Source organism: Falco punctatus, assembly GCF_963210335.1.
Source record: "Falco punctatus genome assembly, chromosome: 8".
NCBI lineage: Eukaryota > Metazoa > Chordata > Aves > Falconiformes > Falconidae > Falco > Falco punctatus.
In genome coordinates this window covers 4155309-4165356 of record NC_137588.1, presented here as the reverse complement: position 1 = coordinate 4165356, position 10048 = coordinate 4155309, and the positions used below count along the sequence as shown (strand labels likewise).

At 50.2% G+C, this 10048-nt stretch overlaps 1 protein-coding gene across 4 annotated transcripts in view; it reads left to right on the top strand.

The window, feature by feature from the left end:
• Positions 1–1078: 1078 nt before the first annotated feature.
• The window catches only part of MYO1B (myosin IB), a 113285-nt gene continuing 104315 nt past the window's right edge, over positions 1079–10048 (top strand). For 3 of the 4 annotated variants that reach the window (XM_080399906.1, XM_080399905.1, XM_080399904.1), the window contains exon 1: positions 1079–1219. Coding sequence is in view for 1 of the 4 variants with exons in the window: in XM_080399907.1 (XP_080256033.1) it covers positions 8816–8827 (12 nt within the window). In the remaining 3 variants the exon portion in view is untranslated. Of the gene's footprint in view, positions 1220–7301; positions 8828–10048 lie in introns of those variants that run through there. The other variant, XM_080399907.1, reaches the window with a different exon arrangement.

Below are 10048 nucleotides of genomic sequence, written 5' to 3'. Positions count from 1 at the left end.
GCTGTTTAAAACCAACCCAGCATGGGAATAACGGTTTGAAGCCTACCTGCAAACACACACACACAAAAAAAACCCCAAAAACCAAAAAACACAAACCAAAAAAACCCCACCAAACCCTAAAAAAAGAAAAAGAAAAAAGGTAATGTGGTAATTGGTTTCTCTAGGAAAAAGCACATACAGTGAAACTTTCCACGCAGGGTATTTTGCCAGGAAGCGTGTGAGTATCAGGCAGAGTCCTAATTACTCTCCTGGCTCATCTGTGCTTTGGGGAATTTTTACGGGGGTGGGGAGAACCCCCTGCTGCTGCCCTCAGCCCCGCTCTCGGGCAGGGAAGGGCCGGGGGGCAGCGTGCAGCCTGCCTGCCCTGAGGGTGCCCCCCCCCCCCCCCCCCACGGCAGGGTGGTCGCCCTGCATTGTTGGCGGCTGATGTGGTTATCAGGGGCAGGACCGAGCAGATAAGGCTCCTTATGTCAAAGCTCGCTGTAAATACTTTCGGGTGCTTGTATTTAAGCCGCCGGTGTGTTTTGAGGAGGTGCTGAAAGTATCTTTGTAGCCATCCAGCCCGGGGACGGGGGGGTCCTGCTAAAACAGGTCGGTTTCTCTTTTCGGTGAGTTTTATCCAGGTTAACGGTGAACGATGTTATGTAGGTGGGGAAAAAGTGAGGAGCCGGGTGTGATCGGAGAGCGGCGGGGGCCGGCGGGTTTGCGGGATGCGGGAGGGGGGAGCTGGGTTGCGGCTCGGGGCACCTGCCGGTGCTCGGTGTCACCGCGGCGGGGGGATGTCTGCCACCGCACCCGGCGGGGGGGTCTGCGGGGCGGGCGAGGAGCCCTGCGGCCGGGGGTGCGGGGCAATAGGGGGAGCGCGGCGGCGGGGGGTGCAGAGCTGCGGGACGGCCGGGGGCCGGGCTGCGGGGGGATTGCGGGGAGCCCGCCGGTGGCGGCTGCGGAGAGTGGGGCGGCGAGGCGGGCGGGGGGCTGCGGGAGCCGGCCGGAGGGGGCTGCAGGGACCGGCCCCCGGAGCCCGCCGGGCGGCGCTGCGAGGCCGGGGCGGGCGGGGGCCGGCGGGCGGCGGCGCCTCCGCCCCTGCGAGGCGCGGGCGGGGAGGGGCCGGGCTGCGCCCCGCTCCGCTGGCGCCGGGGCAGGGCAGCGGCGGCCGGCGGCTCGGGGCGGCGGCGTCGGGCGGCCGCGGGACGGCGGGCAGCGCCCTGGGGCGGCAGAGGTACGGCTCCCCCGGTCCCCCGCCCGCGCCGGCCCTTTGTTGTGCCGGGACCCCCCGCGGGGCTGGGGCCGGCGCTGCGGAGGCCGGGGGGGGGTGGTGGGGTGTTGGGGGGGCGGCGGTGCCGGGTCCGGGTGCCGAGCGGGGGAGCCCCGGCGTCTCCCGGGGGTCCCTTCCCGGGGGTCCCTTCCCGGGGCGAAGCGGCGGCCGCGGGCCGGTTCCCGGGCGTTGTGGCTGGCTCAGCATCCCCCGGCGGCTGCGGGCGCTGGGCGCTTCCCTTCGGCGTGGGTGCTGGTGCGCGCACCCGCAGGGGTGGCCCGGACCCTGCCCTTTAAAATACGAACGTGGGTGCGTGGTGCTTTTTCTGGAGAGAGACCGTGGCGTCTGTTTCTTCTTGTCTAAAATAATTACCGTGCGCGCGCGCCCTTCGCTTAATTCCAGAGAGCGGGCTGGGTTGGGGGTCCGGGGAGCCAGCGGGGTGATGGACGGATCCTGCCGTCCGGTAACTTTGGGAGAAGAGACTTGAGAAAGGGCTTTCCAGGGCCGGGTCGTTGTCCCAGAGAGCCTCCCAAGTTAAGATTATCCGTCTGCGCCTGGGGAGGCGGAGGCAGCAGGGATTCGGGGCAGGAGGCTTTGGGAAGGGCATCCCTTTGTTCCTCGGAGCGGCCAGCCTCCCCGTGCCGGACAGGGGCAGGACGGGCACGGGTCATAGGTGCTGTGCTCCCTTGTCGCCTTGTCCCATCTGCACCTACATGCGTGCGCCGCTCGCTTCTTCCAGTAATTTAAACCTTTGCAATTTCAGATGATGCGATTAAGGCAATGGCTATGTATTTAATAAGGACCCCTGTCCCAAAGGACAGCCGTAACGGTAATGAAATAAAAGCTAACTACTCTTAAAACATATGCTGGAGAAAGTAAAGTATATCCAGATCAGGAATTACCCCTGGAAAATGTAAAGGTTGGGTAAAATGGCTGACTCTGCAGTTTTTGTGTCGAATCATGAGTTTCCTATATCCGGCTGTCCTATTGTTAATTTTGAATTAAGGCTGGCAACACGCTGCCCATCCTTCCCTGGATGAATCATCACTTTGTCAAGCCCAGTGTCAAAAACAAGGCTTTCCCCAAAAGCGCACACTGTTAGGGAACAGAAATAGTCCGACCCATCTGTTAAAGTAGCGTTCGCTGCTTGGCTGCTTTTAAACATATGGAAGGTAACGATGTTCTTCGTGTGTTTTCATTTCCAGTTGTCCCAGGCCTGAGTTTAAGAATGTCTTTAATTTTGTGCTTAATGCAACGTGCTGCCTTTGGCTTGACTCTGTGTGAAAGTGGAATGGTTGGACCGTTCCCGTTATTCCCAGAGTAACATACAGTGGTTACCACTCATGTCGGTGTTTACTTTTGTTGGCGATTACTGGTGTGTTAGGTTACTACCCGTTCCCCTTCTGCCCTTAGGAAAGAAGATGTTTCTGAAAACACCTATGTGGTGTTAGGTGGTGTGTTTGATGGACAGCTTAAAATCTTCTGCCTGTGCCTGGGCACCACAAACAGGTTGAATGCTCTGCATGGTGAAGGTGAAAGAACTCCTGAAAGCATCTTAGATCACAGAAACTCACCTTTTTCTTTGTTGGTTGTTTTTTTTTGTTTTTTTTTCTCTCTTGAGAGACCGTGTTAAATCATGTCTGTGGGAAGGAGCTCTGTGAGGAAAGGATGCCAGGGGACGGTAGTTGAGTTCAGCTACGTGTTAGCCCTTTCAAACATTTTGCAAGTTTTGATGTAATTCCCTTTTGAAGGGCAAACGTACATTGCGAGCCTACTAATGCTGCTGGGGGAAAGGAAAATAAAAGTCTGGCAAATGAGAGGAGGAAGTGGGAGAGAAAAATTGGAAACATAAGCAAAGCCATTAATTTTTCCCACTGTGCACTCTTAAGAAACTGCTGGCAATATCCTGGAGATACTCTGCCTCATGGAAGTGTCATGGACTGGCTTCACATGATCCTCTGAGATCATCTGGTTTCTCTGAGCTCTGTGGGAACAGAAGTGCCTCGTGTTGGGAGTCTGATCTCATCTTCCTTCGGCAGCAGTAATAGTGGTGGCTTGGGGATCGGAGAGGAAGGTGAAGCAAGCGTGAGTGGGACGGTTTGGAGAAGAGCTTAGTACTCGTGCAGGCCAGTTTGGATGCTCTGCACTTCCTCCTGTCCCTTGCCCTCTGTGGTCAGAGCTGGGACAAACGCTAACGTGCCCGCCAAAGCCAAGCGCTCTGTCAGTTTGCTAGGCTCATGTGTCAGACTGCCCCGTAAATCTTACCTTATAATTTCATTCATCCTTTTTATTGTGCTAATGAAGACCTAACTGAAATGGAAAATGGTGACTTGAGCGATGGTATGCGTCAAGCTTGGGGAATTTCCTGAATCTGATGAGAGACAAAAATAAAGGCTCCCCCCCACCCCCCGCAGTAGCAGTGTACTCAGTCTTTTGCATTCTCAGAGCCTTCTGAGTGGCTTCTCCTGTTTGGTGGGCTCTGCTGGCGGGGGGTTTGGGAAGGCTGCAGTGGGATGCCCAGCCCTGGAGTTCTGTAACCTGAGCCACAGCTTTTTCCCTTCCACTGGGAAAGGAAATAACAGCTCCTATTACAGCCTTATGTAACCTCTCCATTCATGTCCTTCAAAAAGAAGGAAACCAGAGTGCTTGATTTCTGATGGATAAACTAACATCAAGGCGTGCTGTGTCAGAAAGAAGCAGTAAAGAATTTTCTTCTGTTTTGCAGTTCCTCGAATGAGGAGGGGGGGAAAATAAGTAAAGATTTTTGTTCTGCACTGGTGGGATAGTCAAAGGGCTGCAGCTCTCTGTCATGTGCTGTGAAGTAGCTGTTAAGGAGGATGTGGAACTGCAGCAGGGGTCTTTCTGTGACTCCTGGTGAGTTTAAGCATTAGTCTCAAAACATTCACCCTTTACAGCTGTGCCCAGTTTGCTTGTAGGCTGTGGAAGCTTGGCTCTTCTGCTTTTGTGGCTCCAGGTTCTGGTGTCTGAACAAAGCGTGGAGAGGAGGATCTCCTCTTTCGTTAGCTGTTGGACTTAAGCCCTGTTTTAGGGCTTAAGGGAAGGGGAAAAAGTGAGGTTCTTAAAACATTTCCATGTCCTTTCGCATTTATAAAAATATGTAAAAGGACCACAGTAGGTATTTTTCCCTTTGAATAGAAGTACCTCTGCTCACTAGAAAGTAAAGGAAGACTCTCTGTGACCCAGTCTGGGTTTCCCAGCTTCCATACCTCAGTAGGGACTTACTCTTTTCCACACTTTCTCATCATTTTGGCCTTTGGTCTCCTGCCAAGCTGTTTTTTTTCTCTAACCAAGTGGCCTCTTCTTTAATTTCCTCTGGTATCTGTCCCCCATCCTCCAGAAGTCACTGGCGTATCATGCTGGTTGCAGTTGTATCCTGTGTCTTGGAGGCTGGTAGCTGTGAAATGGGTGGCTTGATCCTCAGGGACCAGCCTGGCCTTTGACAGGCTCTTTGACAGTTTTTATGGTATGTATGGCCATTTTCAGTGACTCTTGCCATTTTTGATCCTGTGCTCTGTGTTTGAGGAAACTTGTTGTAAACCCAAGCAGTTTATCTCCCCTTTTGCTTACCTTTCTTTTAAGTAGCTCTAGAGTCTTTGAAGTTACTTGTAGACTCGAGATTTTAGACTAATGTATCGTCCAGCCACAGGGCTAGAACCATCCAAATTGTATTTCTGCACGTGAAGAGCTAGTGGCATAGCTTTTAGAGAAAACTGTGCAGACGATTAATGTTTCTGTCCCTCCTAACTCATTACTGGGAAATTTCCCAGTTGGTATCTGCAAGTAAACTTCTGTCCATTTCTTGGTATATTTTAACTCTGCTAGCAGAGTCACTGTGGTGATGAAAGTGTTTCAGTGGGAAAGGCTGAGGTTTCAAAATACAGTTTTAGATATGAAGAAGACGATTATCAAGTCCCCTTTTTGGATGCAAGCTGGTTGGGGTATCCTTCTGTGCAGTCAGGTTAGCAGGAGTGATGGACCTGCAGCATCCTTTCTCACGGGTGGAAAAATGTAGACACACGCACGTGACACAAAACACTAACGCTCCAGCCTTCGGGAGGAAAGCAGTCAGGAGGTGACCTCTAGCCTAAGCAGCCAGATTTAACGTTTCAGTGAACAAGTTGCAGGCCCAAGATAAGGAATCCAAATATCCAGAGTCCTAGGGAGTGAGGGTGAGAAACATTTACTGTCACAAGGATTTTTTCCTTTGCAGGGGTGGAGAGTGGGTGTATCTTGGGGTTTAGGTAATTAATTGCCTTGTCCCTGGCTTTGTGCAGCACTGCCTCGAGCTGCTGTGGTGTGTGGGTGTGCTAATAAACTTTTGTCTTGTTCTCCCTCTCTTGTAAAGGCAGCAGTCCTTGCAAGGGTCTTACAGTAGCAGAAATCCTTACACGGGAGCACCTTGAAAAGAAAAGATACCGGGAAGAAAGGAAAAGTATATAGGAAGGAGAAAAACGAGGAGCTAATTATGAGGAATAGGTGCTGAGTAACGGAAGGGTTGGTGGGTGCTGTGCTGTCACAATTACTTGCTGTACACGTCTTTGTTTTCTAAATACAGGCAGCAAGGAGAGACTCATTTTTCCCTACTGTCAGCAGAAAGGAGATTTTTTTGAACGTTTGTGACCACAGCCTGGTCAGCATTGGTACAACTTTCCTGGGCCCACAAATGCGCTCTGCATGCAAGCTCTTCTGCTGTTGATTTTCTGCTGCTTTTTCTGAAATTTTCCATAATTTCCATAGTTTGTATGCTCTAAAGTGCTACTGGGGTTACTTTGCATTAGCAAGAAGCTGCAGGATTTACTACAATGGAAAGAAAACCAGGTAGAGAGCAGTCACATCCTGAAGTGTTTCTACTCTTTTATATGCATTTTCTTTATGGAGTCTGTTCTTCCTGGTGTGCACAAGAGCATACCAGTGTTTGGATATCTTTGTGAGGACTTGGCCTCAAGGTAACCAGTTTTTATGCACAATGGAGCATATGTAATGTCCTGATACTGTGCTTTAGTCTTTTCCACGGACTTTTGAGAACCTGTACCTAAGAAATGAAATGAGAAAACCGCTGGGTGATAAAGTGATGAATTCTGTATCTTGGGAAAGCAGGAGCCAAGGAGGTTGCACTTACTGTCTGGATTTTAATGCCTTTGTGTTAAGACAATTTGCAGGACAGGTAAGGGTGTCCTTGTAGATCAAAGAGGTATCCTTAAAGTCCTTGTTGCGTAAGGAGTCTTTGGATGGTACTGCATATGAGGAGTTAGTTCTGTTTCTAGGAGAGCTGTTGAAGGGAGTGAAGTTGGTATTAATCCTCTGCATTGTTCCTCTGTGGAAGCAAATAAACAGCTTAACAGAGAGGCACTGGTGACACTGGCTGAGAGGTGAGGTGAGGAGGTGCTGTTTCTTCTGGGACTCTGGGGACCCATTAACCATCCACCAAATAGCTTTGCTAGAGCTTCGTGTTTGAGGGCCCAGGGAAGAGCTTTTTGTAGTGGAGCTCATGCTTACCCGATGTGAAGGAAGGAGTACGTCAGATGCCTAACTTGGGGCAGCAATACCAGCTGCTCTACCCTTTCATCAAGAAGCTTGGAGACAGGTCAGGAGGAAGATGTTAGGGTTGAAAGGCAGATTATTTTTGGGGGGGGGGTAGTTAAACCTACAAGCTAAACAAGTAACCAGTTGGTTACTTGAACATCTGGAGACCCTTCCTACTTTTTACATGTAAGAGGAGGTCTGTGACTGATGGAGCAGTTGAGCTTAGTTGTGTGGGGTAAGCTAGGGAAGTGCTGGTTCCAGGGGAAGCTTTGGAGAAGGAAGAAGGGTAATGAAGGGGGTGAAAATTAATCCCCATCTCTCTGAGGGAATATTCCTGGTTGTGGTGAGGAAATATTGCTGCCACAATATACCAGGTATCCTTTGTAAAGCCTTGGTTAACCCTTCTCAGCAAAGATGGGCTTATATAGGAGTGGGAGTATAGAAGGGCTGTTGGGGTGCTCGGGGGGATGGGGAAACCCCTGAGAGGAAAATGAGCAGTACCGTCTGTGCTCTATTCAGAATGAGGACCATGAGACGATCCTCTCTAAATAATTTTCCTGGGAAGGAGAAAGCACATTTAAATTTAAAACAGAACAAAACCCCGATAGCATTAGCACAAGCAAGAAGAAGTGGATGTTGGCTGACCGTGAATAAATTTAGGCTAGAGATTGGGCACGCTGCAGGAGCTGTTTCCCATGAAACGTTAGAAGGTTGAAAAACTGCACTCTGGAGTAGCACAGGATAGTAGTCACGATCGTATGATGCAGCGGTTTTGGCACCGGTCTGGAACGTGCAGAAGAGATACAGCTACTACTGCTGTTGTGCAGTTCCCAGGCTGTCGGACTGTGGATGTCGAAGGGGCTCTGGAGGTTGCCTCCCGCAATCGATCCAGGAGTGCAGCGCTCTGCTCAAACGGAGTTCACTCCAGGAGAAACCCTGAAAAACCTTTTGGCAAGCCAGGGTAGAGCCGGAGCTCCTTGTACTTGTAATAGATGTGTGACGCAGGGGCAGCTTGCCTGTATCTCATGCGGGTAGATCTGTCTGCTTCCCAAAGCTGCCAGGTGATGGTTCTCGCTGGAACAACGCGAGGGAAAACGCGGCACCTGTGACTATACGCTGAGTTGGCCGTGAGACCGGCTGCTCTGCCGTGGGAGGGGGGTGCTTTCTCTTGATATTTTTGGAAGGTGTTCCTCTTTAACTCTGCAAAGTGTTATATTTCATTTGGAAATGCCTTTGTTGATCACACTAGATGTTAATAAGAACACTGTCTGCTGGTTTCTAACTTCACAGATGAGAGGCATTCATGTGTGTTAAAATGCAGCTTCCTGAACCGCTCCCGTTGTCCAAGATAGTTCTTGGAAAGGGGCGCACAGGAATAGCTTGATACTTGGGATACACAAGCGGCATACCTGGATTTAAAAACTGATGGCTTTTATCCTGCAATTTCAGGCGTCCTGCTGAGAATGGCTGTTGAGAATGAGAATGGCAAAACTGTGGATATAGTTCAACACTTGAGACAAGCAAACATGTCTAAACCGTGCACATAACTTAATCTAAACCTCCTCAGCCCTTAAAGAGATGCTTTTTTTTTAGCTTGGGTTTGGGCAAATACTGCTTCCTCTTCCTGCAACACTTGCAACCAATTTTTTTAAAGACCCACCCTCCGCTTTTCATTGAAATAGCAGTGTTTTGCTGAAGAGAAATTGATGTGCAGAACAGACAGTGATGGCAAATGGCAGGGTGAAACCTTGCACTGTTCTGTACCTTGGCAGCTAGTCCTGGGAGAAATGGGGCTGGCTGAGGCTGTCTTCCTGCAGGATTTTCTCTTCTGATGGACTGACTTCTGAAGAAGCAATAATTTCCATCTGAAGCTTTTCTGTGGCTAGAGAATTTTGTGGAGCCATTCTCCTACAGTGGCTCAGTGGTACTTAAGAAGGTGTTTGTTCTCCTTGCAACCCGTGTCTCTGATGGGACGCTTATGCTCAGATCTCCTCTCCTGCCTGCTTTAACAGACACATGGGAAATGAGGTATTCTGGTGGCCTTTGCTTCTCCGTCCTTTGAATGAAAGTCAGCGTTAGGCACGTATGAGAGAGTAGACATACAGACCAGGACAGCTGTGTACAGCTAGCACAGTGTGTCTCATTTTTATAAAATATTAGGCTAAAACCATTCCAAATATTATTTACGGATATTACAACGAGCTCGTCAGTGAGATTTCCAGGAGGGGGAAATGGCAGTAGGGAAGAGTAAGATCTCTGGGGTGGTGTTTGGGTGACTTATTTTCCTTTGGTTTTTAAAGGAAAAGGAACGGTGTGGAAATGCACAGTGCTTTCGGCCGTGCAGGTTTTAACTTTACCCAGGTTTTTGCTGCTTGGAAGAGAATATGGGTGCGTGGCGACTTGGCCCCTGCTCTGTGGGTGACTGCGTGGATGCGCTGGTGCCTGCTGGCTGCTCTGGGAGTTGGGGTGTGCTGGGTTGTCATGGGTGGCTTGGTGGTGGGCAGATAGGGCCACCAGCGCGTCTTCTGGCATCCGCATTTCCTGAAGCTGATTAGCTTTGTGTTTGTCCGTGCCCAGTTCAGTCTGGTTCAGTGGCCGCCGTGATGACTTTCAGTGGCAGCTTTTCCTTCAGCTCTTGGCAGCTGAGTGAAGCTACAGCATTACCTATTCTGTTACTCCATGTTCTGCATATCTTCAAGGCTTATCGCCGGCAGCTTAACAGGCAAGGCACACCGGCATTTGGGGAGAAGATTAGCGTGTACTCTGCTATTTTAACCCTGTAGTATTAAGACATCTTGCAATACCCACCTTACTGACATGCTATAAATTGATGTTCCCTCCAGTTGCCCTGCCACGAGCAGATTTCTTTTGCCTCTGTCAGGGCAGTGTGGTTCATGTGCTGACTGGAGGAAAGCTGGTGTGGAAGGGGAAGAAAAAGTCCTATCATAATAAAAGGATAAATGGACAATCTAGATTACAGCTCCCAAAGGAGTGAAACCTCAGCTGAAAGAAATGTTTTGACTTTTTGAGGGCTGATTGGTTTTAAGTGATATTTTGTGAAGCTCTGCCACTGGGAGATCTTTCGGACACAAGCTCTGGTGTGGTAGCAGGCTACTGGTGTGTGACATGCAACAAACCAAGGACATCCCCCAAAATAAATAAGTGCTGCCTTGGGTTTTGTGCCCCTGTTCTGCAACAGCTATGCAAACATCACCTTTGGATTGGGCAGGATCCTAAAAAATGGGCAGA